The sequence below is a fragment of the Lontra canadensis genome, unplaced genomic scaffold, assembly GCF_010015895.1.
Source record: "Lontra canadensis isolate GAN:19392208 unplaced genomic scaffold, GSC_riverotter_1.0 scaffold69, whole genome shotgun sequence".
Taxonomy (NCBI): Eukaryota; Metazoa; Chordata; class Mammalia; order Carnivora; family Mustelidae; genus Lontra; species Lontra canadensis.
In genome coordinates, this window is record NW_022631063.1 from 9,121,108 (window position 1) to 9,142,695 (window position 21,588).

The 21,588-nt window shown below is 33.0% G+C and overlaps 1 protein-coding gene across 8 annotated transcripts in view; it reads left to right on the top strand.

Annotated features, from left to right (window-relative positions):
- DYNC1I2 (dynein cytoplasmic 1 intermediate chain 2) overlaps nt 1-21,588 on the top strand; it is a 53,186-nt gene that overhangs the window by 12,813 nt on the left and 18,785 nt on the right. For 5 of the 8 annotated variants that reach the window (XM_032880444.1, XM_032880442.1, XM_032880447.1 and 2 more), the window contains 5 exons: nt 5,718-5,777; nt 7,920-8,035; nt 20,597-20,692; nt 20,908-21,070; nt 21,194-21,293. In XM_032880444.1, coding sequence (XP_032736335.1) covers nt 5,718-5,777; nt 7,920-8,035; nt 20,597-20,692; nt 20,908-21,070; nt 21,194-21,293 — 535 coding nt within the window. The remainder of the gene's footprint in view (nt 1-5,717; nt 5,778-7,919; nt 8,036-20,596; nt 20,693-20,907; nt 21,071-21,193; nt 21,294-21,588) is intronic. The other 3 variants (XM_032880448.1, XM_032880450.1, XM_032880449.1) reach the window with 1 other exon arrangement.

Sequence of the window (21,588 nt, forward strand, 5' to 3'; positions counted from 1 at the left end):
GGAAATTTTTTTAATAGTATTTTAGCTGTCCCTCTTGATTAATTTAGGCTGAATAGTTAACTGATTTTACACTAATTATTTTTATTAAAATAGAGATGTTAATTGATTTAATTTTTTTATGTCTAAGCATACATCATAGGCTATTGTGTGAATATGTATAATATAATATAAACAGTATAAATAGTGTATGATAGTATGAAATAGTATAAATATTATGGTATGACTAGTATAAAAATAATGTAAAATAGTTTATAAATAATGTGAAACATCTGTTGTGCTTAGTTGTCCATTCAGCAATTGAAAATCTAAACAGTTTGGTTAAACACTTCAATTGTGTTCTATTGAGTCACTAGTTCTAATCAAGATAGAAAATAATACTGCATAAAATTATCAAATAGAGTTAACTGTTAAGGAAACAGGAGTGTTTATTGTCATGAGGACATTATGCTAAATGAAATAAGTCAGAGAAAGACAAATACTGAATTATGTCACTTATGTGTGAAATGTAAAAAAACAAAACAAAACCAAAGAAATCCAAGATCATACATACAGAGAACAGATTGGTGGTTGCCAGAGGTAAGGGGTAAGGAATGGTCAAAATGGTTGAAGAGTTTCAAAAGGTACAAACTTCCAGTTATAAAATAAATAAGTCATGAGGACATAATGTGCAGCATGGTGATTACAGTTAATAATACTGTATTGCATATTTAAAGATTGCTGAGAGTAGATCTTAAAAGTTCTTCATTGGGGAGAGTATGTGCTATGGTGAGTGCTGTGAAGTGTGTAAATCTGGTGATTCACAGACCTGTACCGCTGGGGCTAATAATACATTATATGTTTATAAAAAAATAATTAAAAAAAAAGTTCTTATCACAAGAAAAAATACTTTTGTAGCTATGTATGCTGACACATGTTAACTAGAATTGTGGTGATCATTTCACAATTTATACAAATATCAAATCATTCTTTTGTATAGCTGAAAGTAATATAGTATTGTATGTCAATTAAACCTCACTTTAAAAAAAACGTTTTCTGTCAACTTTTCCCATCCTCACATCTTCCTTATAAAACCGTATTTCAGGGGCACCTGGGTGGCTCAGTGGGTTAAAGCCTCTGCCTTGGGCTCAGGTCATGATCCCAGGATCCTGGGATCCAGCCCCATCCAGCTCTCTGCTCAGCAGGGAGCCTGCTTCCTCCTCTCTCTGCCTGCCTCTCTGCCTACTTGTGATTTCTGTCTGTCAAATAAATAAAGTCTTTAAAAACAACAACAACAACTGTATTTCATATTTGTTTTAGGATCCTGCACACATGTTGGGACTTGCTTTCCAAAAGTTCAGTAAGATTTCAGCTTCTCTCCAAACATTGTACTGGGGAAAGTACTTTTACTTATTCCTCTTTGTCACACACACACACACACACACACACACACACACAGCAAGCCTTTTAAAAACACTGTCATCATACTTTTTGACTCCTCATGTCAGCTGAAATGAGATTAAACATAGTAAAAATCTTTTTTTTTTTTTTAAGATTTTTATTTATTTGACAGAGATCACAAGCAGGCAGAGAGAAAGGAAGGGAAGCAGGTTCCCTGCTGAGCAGAGAGCCCGATGCAGGTCTAGATCCCAGGTCCCTAAGATCATAACCTGAGCCGAAGGCAGAGACTTTAACCCACTACAGTTATATAGTGGGTTATATGGGTACCTATAGTTAAAATGTTTATTCAGAATCCTTATTTTAGGCAGGAAGTTAAATGTCCTCCTCAGAAGAATCTCTTAACATTCCTCTTAATAAGAAATAAACTTGAGAAGTTTTATCTTCTTTGTGCCTGAGTGCCTCTGATTGAAGTTATAATGAGTACCTAAAAGGCAAGAAAAAAGAAGTAAGAGAGCTAGATAATAAATTCAGTATTTTAATCAATTCTGGTTCAAATCAGGTTATCATTAACAATTAGAAGACAAAAAAGGTTTCACCAGTTTGGATTTGAGATGTGTTTTTCCAAAACTGTTTTGTAAATAGAACCAAAATTGGAAATCTCAATTTTACTGTCATTGGAAATAAATAATATAACCATCATTAAAAAAAAAAATAAAAACTTTTTTTTAGAAATAATAGTACCTTATAAAATAGTATATATTATATGTTAAAGGCTAAATTTATTTAGTCTAAACTCATTTTTAAGACTAAATTTGTTTCATACCTCATACTTTCATGTTTTTGTACAAATATGTTAGTATTCCTTTGCTAATAAGCAAGTGGTATTTTCAAGAGAAGCCTTTTTCCCCCCTTCTACAGCTTTACTGTAGTACAAATATTTACCCAGATAATTTTATGTTCATTAAATTTACTTGTATTATAAATTATTTTTATGTAGATATTATACTGTGTTCATTTTGAACTCTGTGTTCTTGATTTTGAAGAGCAGAAAGATTATTTTAAATGTCACATCAGTAAGTTTGCTTTCAAAACTATGTAACATCTACTAGATTTTGTTCTTTTTTTTTTAAGATTGATTTATTTATTTGAGAGGGAGAGAGGGAGTGCAGGCAGGGGGAGGGTCAGAGGGAGAGAAACTGAAGCAGACTCCCCACTGAGTATGGAGCCCCAACATGAAGCTTGATCCTGTGACCCCTGAGGTCATGACCTAAGCCAAAACCAGTAGTTGGATGTCCAACCAACTCAGCCATCCAGGCATTTCCTGGTTTTTGAAATTAATGTGAATTAGAACATGTCCTTCTGAGTTTCATTGGGAAACAGTTTATTGGAGACCCATTGGAATATTGTGAATTGGTACAAGGAGTAAATACTGTTAAGAAAAATATTTATTTGTATATAGAACACATATTCCATCACATTGCCAAGTTAATGTTCAATATTATATAGGTTACCACAGAAAATAAAATATTCATGGTCCTTGCCTTCATGGAACTTACATGATAGTGATTACATCATTAATTTAAAGATATTACTCACTGTACTGAAAAGTTCTAAGCATAGTGTGCTAACTTGTGTTTGAGTATAAATTTTTAATGATAAGTTATGAAACAAAAATACAGGTATTTAAATACCTTTAGGGGTTTGTTCTTATTAGAGAATGAATATAAAATTTAGTTTCTTCTCAGTTTAACAGGAGAGCAAAAAAAAATTCCTCTTTTTGAATGAGATGACCTGGTAATCTTACTACATACATTGTCTCCTTTGAGACCATAGATTAATTTTGAAGAGGGCTGCATATGTTCTTTTTTATGTATTATATGTATACATACAAGAGTAAAAACTATGAATTCTACTACATCATCTCCAGATTCCATAGTAGAGAGAGAATTAATCTTGTTGATTAATTGGTGCTATTGGCAGTGAAATAATAGCATTTCTAAATATATGGCCCTTGAAAAGAATCTTAAGATCTGAGAATGAAACAGAATGAATTTGAATTGAGCAGGCATGTTGGTAATGAAAGAATAAAGAAATTAAGAAGAGGTATCACAGAAAAATACATGAAGATGTGTGAGGTGTATGAACCCACACACTGAACTCTGTTAACTGGAAGACAGTCCAAGATTAGTACACTCAAGGGGTAGGAAAAGATATATTAGACATTACCAAGACATACCTGAATCACTATTTCCAAATGCCAGAAATTTCTGGCCTGGTTATAATTTATGAATAAATATAAAAGGCCATGAAAAGTGATATCTCCCTAATTCTGCAGATTTGGAGTTGAATTCATTAAGTTTCTAGTTCTCTTAGTCACTTCTGTTATCTCTAGAATGTAGCTGACAGTTACTCAATTGGGTAATCCATGTTTCTTGTTTCTTTTCCCATTCTTAATCAGTTTACCTTTCAGGCTTTGGATTATATTGGAATTTTACTTTATATGTCTACTGATGCCTGTAATAAATATAATTCTGTATGTTATGCAATGTATTTTGAGTACTGGATATATTTTTAAGTAAAGTTTTGCTTAATTTTAGACTTAAATGACATCCTCAACAAGGAGCTGTAGGTAACTGGTAACAACTACACCTGTCATATTCCTTGGAGCGCACCTAATAGAACCCCTTCTGATTTAACAAAGTCTAAGTTTGTTGCTGTTCATTGCTTAGTACAAAGTAGATCTTCATAGTGACCTTTTCTTTGCATATACATAATCCTTTTTAAACCCCCAAATCTTTATTTACATTTTAATTTTTAATTTTATTTATTTTTTAAAGATTTTATTTATTTATTTGACAGACAGAGATCACAAGTAGGCAGAGAGGCAGGCAGAGAGAGAGGAGGAAGCAGGCTCCCTACTGAGAAGACAGCCCAGTGCGGGGCTTGATACCAGGAACCTGGGATCATGACCTGAGCCGAAGGCAGAGGCTTTAATCAACTGAGCCACCCTGGAACCCCGTCTTTACATTTTTTTAAAAAATATTTTATTTATTTATTTGGCAGAGATAGACATAGCGAGAGAGGAACACAAGCAGGGGGAGTGGGAGAGGGAGAAGCAGGCTCCCCACAGAGCAGGGAGCCCGATACGGGACTCGATCCCAGGACCCTGGGATGATGACCTGAGCCGAAGGCAGATGCTTAACTGACTGAGCCACCCAGGTGCCCCTCGTCTTTACATTTTTAATATGAAGAATTTCTCTAGTTCAATTCATCTGGGTGTTTTTGTTGATAAACTGTTTATACAGGTAACATATAGAAGTTATTTGTTGCATTTATTTATTTTTTATTTGTTGTATTTAAATATTGTAGCTGTTTCAGTTGCTTGTTATAACTTATATGCATGAGTGTATATATAGCCAAAAATGATAGTATTACATATATTGTGCTTAACTTTTTAATAGGGACTGTGAATATCATATAGTACTGTACATAATTATCTTATATACTGCTAACTTGTAAGAATGCCCATGTGATAATGTACCTTTTGTTCTAGTAGTATAAGATTTGGCTTAGGTGGAAAAGATCCCATGTAAGTCATTTACCCAGTAGGCGAGGCTAAAACACAACCAAATATTTATTTAGAATTGATACTTTCTAGAAGTTTAGTTAATTTAGGTAAGTCCTTTGAACAAAATATTTTTCCTGGGAAAATTTTTTTTTCCCTAGAGACAGAAATCTTTAGTTGTTTTCTAAAGCAGATGACATGTAAGCTCAAGGCTGTGCTTAACCCATAAATTGCGCAGGGGTCACATTTTGGAAACTTTAGCTTTTTTGTATCCCAGTGGAATAGTCTTTGGTTTTCTTACCGAAAGGCTTATGTGTTGATTCATTTCCTTTAGCAATATGACAATTTTCTGCACACATTTAATGCTTTGGGCAATATTATAATATGTTAACTAAGATGTTTTTACTAATGCTTTTTTAATTAAGAAAATTAAAATTTTAACTTTTTATAGCCTAGCTTGTTATCCAAAAATAATATTTGTGTTGTTGGATGCTTTGGCTGTTCTTGTCCATTATAAAGCAATATTAGTTTCCTGTAACCTGAAAATACTGTCTTTTAACTATTCTGAGTTACATGTTTGCATCTTTAACCAACTTATGCTTATGGTGTGCAGTAGAGCATTGAGTGATAACCTGGTGTTTATTTCATACTAACCAGAACATGTGGTGTTTAATTGTGAACAGTATTTTAGCTTTACCTATTCATAGAATGTATTTGCTTGACTAACTTATGGCCTTTTTTGCTAACGCTTCATGGTTGTCCTACAACCATTTAGGACGCTGCATTGGGATACAGATCCATCAGTTCTTCAGCTTCACTCAGATTCCGATTTGGGGTATTGAATAGATTTTTTACCTTCCCTCTTCTATAATTAATTTGATTCTTTGCAAAACTCCTAATTTTATTTAAATTTCTAATGTACATTATACAGTTAGGAAAAGAGTTAATATCTTACTGTGACACCTCATTTATCCTCTGTCATTAGTGAAAGAAATATTTTATGTATCTGATTTTCTAGGTAACATAACTCTACCATTTAAGTGTCCAGAGTCCTTTGATTATTTCTATATCTTTGATGTGAATTTTTCTAACCTGGATTATAAACTTCCCAGACTTTTTCTGATATGTATTCTACATATTATTGAACCTTTTCTGGGTTACCTGATACAAGTATTAATTTGTTTTCCTGTATTAAAATTTCCTCATGATTTCTAAGATGTTAAGAGGAACAGAGCTCTTGGTCTTCTACACTATGGCCCCAGATTGCTATTGATTTATTCTTTAATTCATTTATTCACTCATTTATTTATTATAATCCCAATGCAAATTATGTTTGGTGCTGCCATTGTGCCATACTCAGATAGTAATTTGATAATTTGCACCTTCTAAAACACATGATCATACCTTTTGGAATTATGTCTAAAGTAAGGGTAAATGTCTTGAATTAGGGCATGTAAGAAAAGTATATGAGCTTTTTGTACATTAACTGGAAGCTTCTCTGTTGGCTGCCCTGAGACTCCCCCCAACCTTGGTTGCTTCTTTATTCTCAGGAAAAGTGGCTTTTGGATAAGTGAGGTATTACCTCCCTACCCTTCTACTCCTAAATCTTAACTATTTTGTTTGTTCTAATGTGATTTTTATCTAATTAGACTATACGTAGCCAAGTTGGTAACTTGTTCTAATGTTGTTCTTGGCTTAGCCGTTTATTTCCAGATATGTGAATGATTTACTTTTCAAGCAGTTTACATTTTAAAATTCAGAATACAATGTTTTGTATTTTAAATTTTATTCTTAGAATATGAGATTACTTCAAATCTACTTAGGTTTTCCCATTTAATTCTTTGATTATATGCTTTTTTTTCCCTTTAAAGCTAAGATATTCCTAAAGTAGAAAACACATTAAAAAAATTATTGTAGCCCACATTTGGGATCTTAAAGAAAACTAACCCATTTAATGTACTAATTTTATTATACTTTTTTGTATAGGATTTTGAATATGTTTTATAAGAAAATAGTTATTATTACATATATGTATATATTTCAGATACCCTGATTGACATTCTGAAATTACATCAATACTTTTATTAGATATCCTTTTAAGACAGTTGTATAATTGAGAACTTCTTGGGGAGCTTGTAAGCATACTGTATTATTTGATTTAGTATTTAGACATCTAATAAATCAAGAAAAGATCCTCAATATATCTAATAAAAGATATCTTTCATTTGATCTATATTCCTCAGCTACAGTTCTTTTCTTTTATTTGTCAAAAAAGAATGTATTCCCTCTTTAAGACAGAAGTAACTTTAACAGTTTTCTTGTATTCAAAGTATCTGTTGCTCTAATTCAGGAGTAGAATATCTGCATTGTAGTTTGTCTGTATATGAATCAAGGACAGTACTGACCATGCAGAGATTAGAGATTTAAAAGTTTAAATATTTCATTTTGAAATCAAAATTGACTGTATGATTCTCAATTTCTGCAAAATATAAGTGGAAAGAAGGTCTTCAGCAGAAACTTATTTTTCATTCTTAAAGCTTAAGTCTCCTACTGGTGAAGAAACTAAACGTGGTCTGAGATCCATATATCTGCCTCTTCAAAAAAGTTGAATCATATCCGTTTTAAGAACATTTCTCGTAACCAACCATATTTAGTAGTCACTCCGAAATTCCTATCCTCCTTCTGTATTATTACCCACACATTTGTTCTAAGAAACTAAATTATTTGCCTTTTTAAAGTGAAAAACAAACATCTTGAATGATTCAGAAATACCTTTGTTTTTTGCTACCTTCTAAATTCTTTTGTTAAAATAAAGCCAATTTGTTGTTCATCTGATATTTCTTGAATAAAACAGGGATTTAAATTACAATGTTGGATACACAATGTTTAATTCTTAATTTTCCAAAATAACATGGTTTGATGTAGTTTAAATGTTTCATTTGTTGTATTTAAAAACATTTGTCTTCACTTTATTTAGACGAGGACCTATTAAACTTGGAATGGCTAAAATTACACAAGTTGACTTTCCTCCTCGAGAAATCGTCACGTATACAAAGGAAACTCAGACTCCAGTTATGGCTCAACCCAAAGAAGGTGAGTGAATATTCTTAATTTGGTGATCATTAAATTCCCATATTGAATAAATAGATTGTTTTTTCTCTTCCTCTTTTTTTTTTTTTTTTTTTCTGGTGTAATTTCTTAGGGAAACATTTAAAACTAATACTTTTAGGTATTGATGTTTTTGTTTCTTAGAGTTTTAAACCTTTTTCTTTTAGAAGTTAAAGTATAAACTATGGTTTTTAATTTTGTTAACATAAACTTAAGTTTTTCCCTGGCGATTCACAGACCTATACCCCTGGGGCTAATAATACATTATATATTTATTAAAAAAAAACAAAACAAAACTTAAGTTTTTAGTCTTCACTTTTTCATTGATATATGATGCTTTAGAATCAAGAAAGCTTAGGAATGTTCTATTTTTCTGTCACTGAGGATAATCCTTTAAAAGAGTGTATCACACAGTAAATGAAACAATGTAAATTATTTTTTGTAGAGCATATGATATTCTGGTATGCTGTCATTGTTATCTATATTAATGAACAAATCTAGACCTAATTCTTAAACTTTTGGTTTTATGATCTAAGGGCTCTTATAATGTTGATTTCATATGCAGACTTTAATCTGTGTGTAATAGATGTATATGCAAGCATTATATTGAATTTTGAGTCTTTTGATTCTTTTTTTTATTTTAAAGATTTATTTATTTACTTTAGAGAGAGAGAGAGAGAGGGAGCAGGAGCAGAGGGCAGGGGAAAGAGAAGATCCTCAGGCAGTTTCCCCATTGAGCACAGAGCCTGATGCAAGGCTCTATTCCAGGACCTTGATATCATAACCTGAGCTGAGTTGGCCACTTAACAGACTGGGCCACTCAGGCACCCCAGGAGTCTTTTGATTCTTAAACCAGAAGGAGTTACCGTTTTTATACTGGGAACTCATTTTTAAAATCTCATCAGATAGTTAATAATTCAAACATAAAGTTAATATGATAGTTCTTATTTTTTCCAGTTAGAATAATCAATTTATGTCACACATAAAAGGGATTTACATAATATCACTAGTACAGGTCCACAGTTTCTTACCTGAAACCTTTGAAGCCACATATGTATTTGAATTCAGAATTTGTCAGATTATAGTAAAGTTACTAGTAAAATATATGTACTGTAAGTAAACATTCTAGCAGCATCTTGGGCATTAATATTTTGACAGTAGAAAATATGAATATTCAAACCAAGTAAAATAAATAATGATTATAAATAGCTTTACCTCTGATCATATCAGGGTTTACCACCAAATGAGTTATGGATTTTTAGAATTGTTGATATTTTGGATTGTGGTCCAAGAATAAATTTTCCTTTTAGCAGTCTGTGCATAAGGAACATTTTTTTCTCTTTGAGTAGGAAAAGTTATTCCTGTTTTAATTGTGGAATATCAAACATTTAAAACCTTGTTTATCAGATATTTAATTTATTTTAAAATTTTCAGTTTCATTACCATGTTTCTCCATTAAGGAGAATCAAAAATAATATTCACTTCAGAAAGCCCAGATAATACAGGTAAACAAAATGGAGAAAAAAAAATCTTTGGAGCACCTGGGTGGCTCAGTTGGTTCAGCATCCAACTCTTGATTTTGGCTTGAGTCATGAACTCAGGGTTGTGTAATCAAGCCCCGTGTCCCAGCATGGAGTCTGGTTAAGATTCTCATTCCCTCTCTCTCTGTCCCTCCATCACCCTCCCTTAAAAAAAAGTTATTGTGGGGCACCTGGGTGGCTCAGTGAGTTAAAGCCTCTGCCTTCGGCTCAGGTCATGATCTCAGGGTCCTGAGATTGAGCCCCGCACAGAGCTCTCTGCTCAGTGGGGAGCCTTCTCCCCCGCCCCCCACCTGCCTCTCTGCCTACTTGTGATCTCTCTCTTTGTAAAACAAATAAATAAAATCTTTAAAAAAAAAAAAATGTCTTGAAACCTTTAACTATTACCAAAGAAAATCTTTAAATTTACATGCTTATATATACCAAAAGAAATTAGGATTAAACCTGTTTATAATCTATGTACTTTTTAACAACTCTCCTTTCCCTGCCCAGTAAGGATGGAAGTGAAATAACTACCTTAAACTATTCTGTTCACTTTCATCTTGCTCCCCAAAAAGGGTTGACATTGTCGTACATACTATTACACTTCAAAAAATTTGAGGAAATCAGGGTAATATTTTTATCCAGGTCTTTTTTTTTTTTTTTTTTTTTACTTGATCATGTGAATGTTCATGTCTGTGGATACATTTTTTTCATTCCTACTGCTCCATTGATTGGTAAAATAGCTTTCACAGGAGAAAAATCCTCATCTTTCTAGAAAAAAAGCCACTGATGGTAATCCTGAGACTTAACCACCTTAAAAGAAAAAAGAAAAGGTAAAGTGTTGAACTAACAGTATGGAGAATATGAATACTGCAAGATTCCATAATTTCTGGAAAATAATATTTTATTAATTAGTATATTCAAGTATTTTAATGTCTGTCTTTCTGAAGCTACGTTATTATATATGTTAACTCAAACAAGCAAGCAGAATAGCCCAAATGAGGGCACAGTGACTCATTTAAAAAGTATATTAGGCTGGTTTTCTTCATCTAATAATTTGGAGATTTATTTTTAGTTATTCCATCATACTTATGAAATGCATTTTGGATTGTTTGAAATGTAAAGCATTCTGAAGCTATTTTGGGTAATGCCTATCATATATTCAGCTTAAGTGAAGAATTCCTTTTTTTTTTAATAATTTTTTCCTAATTATTAGAGTAGTATATCATGGAGAATATAGAAAATACAGAGAATGAAACTAGGCCACTGTCTTCTATCATGTACAAAATAAATTCAAAATGGATGAAAGATTTCAATGTAAGACCTGAAACCATAAGCCTCCTGGAAGAAAACATAAGCAGTAAGCTCTTTGACATCGGTCTTAACTGTACATAGTTTTTTAGACCAGTTTCCTCAGACTTTGGCACCAAAGGCTAAAATAAATAGATGGGATTACATTAAACTAAAAAGATTTTGTGAAACCATCAACCAAACTAAAAGACAACCTGTTGAATGGGAGAAGAATTTGGCAAATCATATACCTGAGAAGGGGTTAATACCTAAAATCTATAAAGAACTTAGACAATATAAAATAAAACAATTAAAAAATGGGCAGAGGACTTGAATATACATCTTTCCAAAAAAAACCTACAGATGGTCAATAGATACATGAAGAGATGCTCAACATCATTAGTCATCAGGGAAATGTAAATCAAAACTAAAGATACTACTTCATACCTGTCAGATTGGGTAGTATCAAAAAGACAAAAAATAACAAGAGTTGGTGATGATGTAGGGAAAAGGGAACCCTTGTACACTGTTGGTGGGCATGTAAATTGGTATAGATACCCTAGAGAAGAATATGGAGGTTCCTCAAAAAATTAATGGTAGAATCACCATACAATCTAGCAATTCCGCTTCTAGATATATCTGAAGAAAACAAAGACACGAATTTGAAGATATATATGCACCCCTCTCTTCAATGCAGCATTCTTTCCAATAGTCAAAGATATGGAAGCAGCCTGAGTGTCCATCAATAGATGAATGGGTAAAGGAGATGGAATATTACTCAGCCATAAAAAGAATGAAATATTGCTGTGTGTGACAACATGGATGGATCTAGAGGGTATTATGCTAAGTGAAATATGTCAGACAGAGAAAGACAAATACTGCGTTTTCACCTAAAAAAAAAAAAAACTAAAAAAAACAGAACAGAAACAAGATTCATAGATACAGTAAACAAACTGTTGGTTGTTACCAGAGCGGGGCAGACATTGGGGGTGGGTGAAATAGGTGAAGGGGATTAAGAGGTACAGACTTCCAGTTATAAAATAAATTAGTCATGGGGTTATAATGTACAGCATAGGGAATATATTCAATAATATAATAACTTTATATGGTGACAGATGATAGCTAGACATATTGTTAGGGTCATTTTGTTGTGTTTAAAAATACCAAATTGCTATGATGTATGCCTGAAACTAACAGGATATTTGTGACAGTTATACTTCAATTAAAAAATGCAGAAAGGATATAAAGAGGAAATGTGATTCCATTGTGTAATAACCATTGTTAATATTTTGTTTCCAGTTTTCTAGGATGTATTTCTTTCTAAAATTCTATCTGTATATATACACACACATAAATATATATATACACACATTTGATTTTATCCAGTTTGAAATTTACATTTTTAATTGCTTATTTTGAGATGTGTGTAAATTTTTAAATGTTAACATGTAACTTATTCCCATTGAACTAATTTGAGTGTAGAGCTGTATAAGACTGGCATTTTTAAAAAATTCTTTTTCCGGGGCGCCTGGGTGGCTGAATTGTTAAGCGTCTCTCTTCTACTCAGGTCGTGATCCAGGGTCCTCGGATCGAGCCCGGCATTGGGCTCCCTGCTTGGTGGGAAGCCTACTTCTCCCTCTCTCCCTCCCCCTGCTTGTGTTCCCCCTCTCGCTTTATCTCTCTCTGTCGAATAAATAAAAAAAATTTTTTTTAATTCTTTTTCCTGTTTTTATTTTGTAAGTAATTAAAAATTTGAAAGATCATTACTTGTTAGATAAGCTGATGATCCAGAAGCACAAGATAAACTGTATTCTTTTCAGTTTTAAATTATTTGGGGCAAGGATTTTAGCATCACCAAACTTTTTCTTTGTTGGATTTTCTGTGAGTATAGAGACTGTTTCTTCTTCGTTACTGTAATGCCTGGTTGAATAGTGCCTGTCATGTGGTAAGAACATAGTTTTTGGTGAAGGAATTAATTCAGGAGTATGATTTTGCTTACTTGCATTATTTATTTTCATGTATTTACTCTGGAAATAACTACTAGGAAATAGGTTATTTTCAAGTGTTAATGCTATAGTATAATTATTGATGAGTTTGGGTGAAAAAGTATGATGAGTCTCAGTTCTTGCTTTTAATATGACTATATCATATTCTAGTCTTTGTTTGCTCTTAGATCCATAAATGAAACTATTATAGATTCTCCTTAAAGCCTTCTTGAGTTCCATGGTGACAAACTGTGTAGATACAGATGTGTTGTTATTTTGTGTTCTAGGTATCCCTCTGAATACTTTGAACAAAATTGAACCTGTTAACATCTTTCAAATATATTATTTTAGCTATTCGTTTGTAATGTTCTTCAAACGTTATGTGTAAATTAATAGCTGAAAATTTTAAACACAAAGAGTGCTCACATACCAAGTACAGTGTGAAGCACTTTACCTTATCTCAATCCTCTCACCAAAACTGTAAGAGTTAGGTATAGGTTTTATTTACACACGAAGAAGGTAAAACTGAAAGAGTTTATCAAGGCTCATAGAGGTAATAGCTAAGATTCTAAACCTAGTCTGATTTTAAGGTGAGCTTTCTCATGCTGCCACTGAAGCAGCATTTTCATGCTTTTATGGTACTAACCTATGATAAAAATTCCAGTTTATAGTGTAATATAGTACAGGCATGGATACAAATGTATAACAGAAATAAAAGTTTTATTAAGTAGCATCTCCCTTTCTCATGTTATACTTCATTTTTTAAATGAAAAATGACCATAGGGGCGCCTGGGTGGCTCAGTGGGTTAAAGCCTCTGCCTTTGGCTCAGGTCATGATCCTGGTGTCCTGGGATCAAGCCCTGCATTGGGCTCTCTGCTCAGCAGGGAGCCTGCTTCCACCTCTCTCTCTCTTTCTGCCTGCCTCTCTGCCTATGTGTAATCTCTGCCTGTCAAATATATAAATAAAATCTTAAAAAAAAAATGACCATAATGTGCTCAATTTATTGGTTTAGTTAGGCCTGTAGTTTGAAGAACACTTTGTTAAAGGATAGTGTAGTTTAATTAACTTTTTCTTGGTGTATCTGCATCTGGATAATATTTTATAGTAATTATCTAGAGTAATGAATAAACAGCTTTGCTCTTTCATAGTGCTAAATGTAATTTTTCTTATCTTTACTAATTGGAGGTGAAAGTGACAAGATAAGTGAACTCAGCCCTCTTTCTAATGAGTATGTCTGCATCAGCACCAGTACCTTTAAAAATTTTTCCTATGTGGACTAGACTTAGATATTAATTTTTTAAAGGTCCATGTTTGCAACCTAATAAGTATTCATATTCTACAGTTTTATTGAGTATACACTATATATGGGGGCATTAGGTCATCCTTTGTTTCTTTTTTTTTTTTTTTAAGATTTTATTTATTTGTCAGAGAGAAAGAGCAGAGGCAGAGCAAGAAGCAGACTCCCTACTGAGCAGGGAGCCTGATGCAGGACTCGATCCCAGAACTCTGGGATCATGACCTGAGCAGAAAGCAGATGCTTAACCGATGGAGCCACCCAGCCATCCCTACTTTTTTTTTTTTTTTAAGTTATATAAGTGAAGAAGAATGAGAAATTTATCCTGATACTGTGGGGCCATCCTTGGCTTTTGGAACTATTTATAAAAATGAGATCAATTCCTTTCTATATTACTATAATTATTTTTGTGTCTAGGGCTCTTACCATTAAGTTTCTTTCCCCAATTTGTGGAAGTTTTAGAAAGAGGGAAAGAAAAAACCTGAAATTAAGGTTTTATAATGAAAACACTTTGTGCTTAACACTGCTTGTACTTATCCATTGCTTTAATACAGTGGTTCTCAAACTTAGCCTGGTTGGTTTCCATTTAAGAATTATGTAACAAATTCCAAAACTCACCATGAGACAAAATTGCTGAAATTACAATTTGAGTGTAGCAGAGGAGTAAATTAAACTTGGGTAGTCAGTGTAATCAGTGCAGGAGTAATATGAGTTACTAAATTGAAGATAAAAATTGGTCTTAGGCTTAACTCTTATCTTTCTACCATTCTTTTTTTCAAATGGCTGAATCTATTCTTTTAAAAAGCAGTGGTTTTTATTCTGCCTTGTTTTTCCTTTTCTCCATTCTAGGCATCTTCTTGCTTTCAAGTTTACTCTGTAAGTTGGTAGTACTGTTTCTGAACTGAGGTGCTTTGCAGTCTTAAAGCACCTACTGTGAATGAAATTGACTAGGAACATGTGACCTTAGTCAATTTCGCTCTCTGCAGGTAAAGAGCTTCTCATGGTGCCCACAGATACACTCCTGGAAAAGTTACTTTTCTTCCCTTACCTTTTAAAAGTCTTTAACTCTTTTGAAAATGGCATTATTTTTTATCTACCTTTTCTGTATAGATTTTTGTGGTTCTTGCTATTTTTAGATAGATCTTAGATAACATAGGATTTCTTGCTCTTTAAAGATCTATCTAAAGAGCAAGAAATCCTATGTTATCTAATATTATCAGTTTATTTACACCTGAGGAAACTGAGGCCTAAAGAAGTTAATTGATGAGCCTCTGGTTATCAATTGTAGAAATTGGTGGGTGACCATAGGGCTCAACCAGAACCTGGTTTTGATTTCCATTTAAGTACAGTTCTTACACTATACCAATTTTTTTTTTTATCTGTGTGAAGTTTTACAGTTACTTTTGGTATTGGTTTAGTAGCCAGATACTTCTCCTTAGAAAAATGTCAATTAGTATTTATAATATATTAGAAAAGCATTATATGTAAATAGCCTAAGTTTGTTATTGCATGATCTTAACATCTGTCTGTAATCCATGCTTCCCAGGTAGACTAAATTTGTGGGGCCCCCGGTAAAAATTACCCTTGTCCAAAATTGAATTTTAAAAAATTCTGGAATAAATAAGATGTAATAAATGAGTTTCAATCCTCAGGGAATCTCTGAGAGTATAAATATAATTGAAAATTAAAGCATGTGTTCTTAATCTTAAAAACTGTTAATCAGCATATCTGAAATTATGGCATCAGAAAAAAATGTAGTACTTATGAGATCACAGATATCAAGGTCTATGTCAGTGACGCCAATACTGTCTAGATAAATCTGAACTTTGTATAAAAAAGACCCGGTTATAATTAAAATTTCACTTCTTTCTTATTTTTCCCCCAAGTTAGCATTAGATCTGTATTCAAAATATTTACTAATTTAAAAACTGCTGTATATTTTCCCTTGGTGAAGATTTAAATTATTAAGAAATCCAGGAGATCTTGCATATCATTCTAGATATTTAAAAATATAAAAGGAATGGATTCCATTGATCCATTCATGAAGCTTTGTCCCAACCTAAGGTTCTCATTATATGATTTTATTATTTTTTTAAGGATTTTATTTATTTATTTGACAGAGATCACAAGTAGGCAGAGAGGCAGGCAGGCAGAGAGAGAGGAGGAGGAAGCAGGCTCCCTGCAGAGCAGAGAGCCCGATGTGGGGCTCGATGTGGGGCTCGATCCCAGGACCCTGGGATCATGACCTGAGCCGAAGGCAGAGGCTTTAACCCACTGAGCCACCCAGGCGCCCCTCATAATATGATTTTAAAGAGTAAGGTATAAATAGATGAAATTGTGGACAACTGGATTGAAATGAAGCGATTCAAAATGATTTTGATCTAGAAAAGAAAGGATTATTTTGAAAATATTGTAGGAAAACTGTTCATATCTAACTTATAATTTAAAAACTAATAATTAAATCATTTTTCTCTAATCTCATTTTATGATTTTGTAAAGTTATTCACAAGTTGAATTTTTGAAAATTAAATCATTTTTATATGCAATAAATTTTCTGATTTTTAGAACTTGGTATACCATAAATAATAAGGCTACTTTGTAAATTAAGAATACTCTATAGGACATTAAAACTATCTTAAAATATGGCACACCAATATGATGAAACTACATGATACATTTATAGACAACAAACATTTTCTGAACATTAATGCACCAGTGAGGGGATTGTTTTTCACTTCATAGTAAGAATTAATCATGATAAGTGATAGATTTAAAAAGTATCAGTGTTTAGTGAGGATTTCCTAGGATGTTGCATATTACCTGTTAAATGTGTTGTAACATTTTAAAATAATTCAAAATGTACTTTGTGGCTTATTCTTAGCTTAGATGTCTCTTAAGTGTAATGTGACATACAGATGAGAAAACTTGTTCTAAAGACTCCTTCCTTCAGCTTAACAAAAGCCACCCATTTTACAGATGATTTAACTTTGATTAACCTACTCCGTTGTAACAGATTATTCCGACAACTGGAATTTCATTCTTTGGTGTTATTTCTAGGTGCAGCTTAATTTACAGAGCAGCTTTTCTTTCCATCTCACCAAAATACATCACAATTTTGATGTTAACTCAAAGTAAAAATTCAATGGCTCATTAAACCTAGTCTTAGCATTCATTGACAAGAGATTTGTCATTTTAAAAGTAACTGCTACTTTTATGCATTCTTTACTGCTCAGTTTATAACCTTAGATTCCCTGTCAGAGTAAGCATGGAGTTAACCACTTAGCATATTGCAATGAATATTCATCAATAAATTGATGTGACATGGCAGTCCCATTTTTCAGTCTTCCTGCTCTGTTGCATTCTTTTTCTGTTTTAAATACATTATAGTTTATCATGTAATAAGGACTAGCTTAGAAAATCTTCAGAATTATAATACTGTATTTTTGATCGTGTCAGTAGTCCTTTAGCCACTATCATATTAGTTTTTAAAAAGAGAAGTGTATTTGTTCGGAGAAACATTCTCTGGTCTGATGTTACTGATGGGCATTTTTACCAAATATTTGACATATATGATAATTGTTTAAGACCAACTTCATAATAAAAATACGGTGTTGTGTAGTTTTTAAGAAGAGCAGATGATTTGGGTTTTTGTTCCTTGAAATTTTATTTAGCTTAATCTTTTGACCTGTCATAGTTTTTAAATCAGTTTTTCATCCATGTAGAAAGAGAGGTATGTACATTAACTCTAAAACAAAATCCTGAAAACATGTATCTAAATAGTTGATAACTCCTTATTCAGCCACAACTAAACCGATCTATGTGGGCAAATAGGCATAGCAAATGCCATGTAAGAGGCAGATATAGATCACTGTCTTGCATACTTCATCTACATTTTAAATTTTATAAGGAAAAGATGGTCTATAAACAAGATCTTTTCTGTTAAATATGTAGATTATGAGGTCACTTAGCATTAAAGTACTGACCATATGCATTATGACAGGAATTTGACACCTGTCATTGGAAATAGTACTTAGAAGCCGTATAATGCAACAAAGTTGAGGGAGGAAAATACAATGTGGATAGGAGGCTGTAATTTATAATTCACAGTGCTCAAGAATGACCTGTCCAGGGTGTCTCAAAATCCCTCTCCTTGATTTTAGGATTTACATACCATAAACCCTGCTAGTAAACAAAACTGGTTAAGATAACTGATAGTCAGAAAATGGAAATATATATAATATATATATAATGCATATATATATATTATATATATATATACACAAACTTAATATTTAATTAAAGTAAATATATCATTATTCTAAAAGTCAACTTCTGAGTTAAGTGTAATTAAACTGTTTTATTACGTTATACCTACAGGTGACTTTATGGTAGAATTTCATCATGTTTGAGTAGCACAGTATAGAATTGTCACCAGTTATACTGTTTTCAGATTAATAATCTGTTGTATATGAGAATTCATCTAAAAGGAGTACTGTCTTTCTGTTTCTCTGTGTGATTATTTTGCCCCAAAAAAAGGCTTTCGTTTTTTTAAGTAGCACAAAAGCTGTAATTGGCATGCTTTGTAAGGAAGTGTCAATGTGCAAGAGAGTGGCGATCACTAAGAATTCTTTTACGTGTTCTTTCCCCTTTGCACCACCGCCTCCTCAGTGGGGTCACTGAGATCACTAGCTTTTCTTGAAATGGCCATTTTCACTGGCAGGTGCATTATACCCTGTATTTTCAGATTGTTTTTCCATTCTGAATGTTTGGCAGGTTGATTGCTCTGGCTGCATTGACGGAGAAAGGGCTGACAAATGCGGTTGGGCTGGCTGAAAAGACAGTGATTACTGTTTTCCTTTGTGGCTGATTGAGGCCCTTGAAAGGAAAAATTTTAACCTTCACCATTTGGTTCAAAAGTATGAGCATATATTGAAATCATTCGTGCCATTTATCCTAGTTCTGTAAACTTGTCAGAACGTAAAAATCGCTCAATTTCAAGTAATGTAGGATTGGCATACGTCATTATCATTTTGATTAAGTTGGAGGTTGTATCATTGTGTGCATTATACAGTGTCATTTAAAGCTTTCTTTCCTACAGGTACAGTTATATTTTTATTGCTAATACTATAGACTTAGAAAGATTTTCATAGCTCTCCAAACCTAACACTATGTGTGTGGTTTGGCAGCTGGTGTGGCCTACGAGCTTCATTTTGTTTGCAGGGTAAAGGCTTATCTGTAGGCCTCCTGGAGTGTGGGTAATTGCACAGGCTCACCATTGGGGAGAGACGGGATTGGAAGCAGCCGAGCGGAAGAATGTTGTGCCATCCTTTTGCCACCTTGTAGCAGAAAGACACAATCCCAGCAGTGCCATCTGGTTGTTGCTATCTAGTCAGCTGGCCTGGCTGCTGGGACCATGACTTGGCAGCTGGTTCCCATCCTTGACCATTCTTTTGTGTACGGAGCATGTATGTGTGCTTTAGATAATTTTGAACATGGGTCGGGGAAATGACTATAAATAACAAGTCCCCTTATTGAATAGGCCCTCATTACTTAAGATGCACTCTGCTGCAGACGCCTGCTGCCATTCCCTTATAGACAAATGACACATCTGTTCAGGCAATAAAAAGAAGCATTTTCTTCATAAAAATCTGTCTCAGTACATAGTAAGAGAGAAGATATGCAGAGATGTATGTTCTACAACATTTTAAAGTAAGTGAGTTTAAGTTCTTGGTTTGGAGAGGAGATTTAGTAATAAAAGTCTTCTTATAAACACTGTATATTATCTCAATATATATTTTTGTTCCAAGTTAAGAAAACATGATTTTAAGCGCTTATTGTCACATCATGCAACAATAGATAATGAGACTTGCATTTAAAATGACAGAATAGAAAATGTGGTCTCATAGCTATTATCTTTAAAATCTGCCTCTCAAATAGCAACCTGAGAGTTAATGTAAGCCGTCTTTATGCCATATGAAGACCCATTAGACACTGATGGTTTCAGATCACAAGTAAGCAGCCAGCTCTGTAGGCTATTTTAGACATTTGATTTTCTTCATTCCACAGCATTAATGTGTCAGCATGCTACATAAAACTATGCAGGAGTTGCATGTTGTTCTGTCTGGAATGATAAATGCTTGCAAGCTTTTAGAGATTTCCATGAGGAATTTGTCCTAGTTGCTTATATATCTTATTTCAGTTTATGTAGCTACAAAATTTGGAATGACTGTTAGAGGTACCACATAGGTATGTAAAACACCAAGAAGTTCCACTGATTTCTTTAAAATTGTGTTGATGAAATTGATATTATTCTTACTTGTTCTGTCTTGCCCGTGGTTTACTTTTGCATTTATGTATAGTTAGTTGTACACCTTCTGAACTGTTGCTTGAAAGTTCGGTTATTTTCATAAAAGTAATTTTTGTGTTTTTCTGTTTTTGGGGTTTTTTTTTTTTCAGATGAAGAGGAAGAAGATGACGTAGTGACTCCTAAACCCCCTACTGAACCTGAAGAAGAGAAAACTTTAAAGAAAGATGAAGAAAATGATAGTAAAGGTACCTTAAAGAATTAACTTACAAAAATTTTGTTGATTCTTATTAAAATTTTTTTTATTATTTATGTGTTAAAGTAGAGTAGAATCCTCTAAATCAAAGAGGTGAAACTGGTTGAAAAAAATATGTGCCATTCATCAATCCAAACTGTGATAGTGAGTTGACATGATTTGACGGACATAAATTAGACTGAATTCAGGAAAATATTTGTTTTCCAGCTCCCCCTCATGAGCTGACTGAAGAAGAAAAGCAACAAATCTTACATTCGGAGGAATTTTTAAGTTTCTTTGACCATTCTACAAGAATTGTAGAGAGAGCGCTTTCTGAGCAGATTAATATCTTCTTTGACTACAGCGGAAGGGATTTGGAAGACAAAGAAGGGTAATGTTTAATGGCTAAAATTATGGCTTCAGCAATGTTACTTTAAGTTACTTAAGTTACTTTCCAATCAAGAGTGATAAGTTATAACATCATTCTTTTTTTGGATTTGGTCTTTTTCTGTAGAGAGATTCAAGCAGGTGCTAAACTGTCATTAAATCGGCAATTTTTTGATGAACGTTGGTCAAAGCATCGTGTTGTTAGCTGTTTGGATTGGTCATCTCAGGTAAACTGTAACAAAATTGGTTACTCATTTTTTAATTAAAATTAATAGGCACTCTTATTATGGAAACTTTGTAATTAAATCAGTATATATCATTTAGAGTAATAATGGATGATGGTTCTAATGTTATTGTATTCATTTTATATATTTGGAAGAAAGGATTGGAACCATCCTTTAATTTAAACTCAAAATTGAATTTATGCCACAACCCAGGTTCGTTAATTTCAGTTGCTCACCATATCCTTTGGTTAAAATTGCAGTGTGTTTTAATGTTAAAACATTTTAAATAATTAACTAC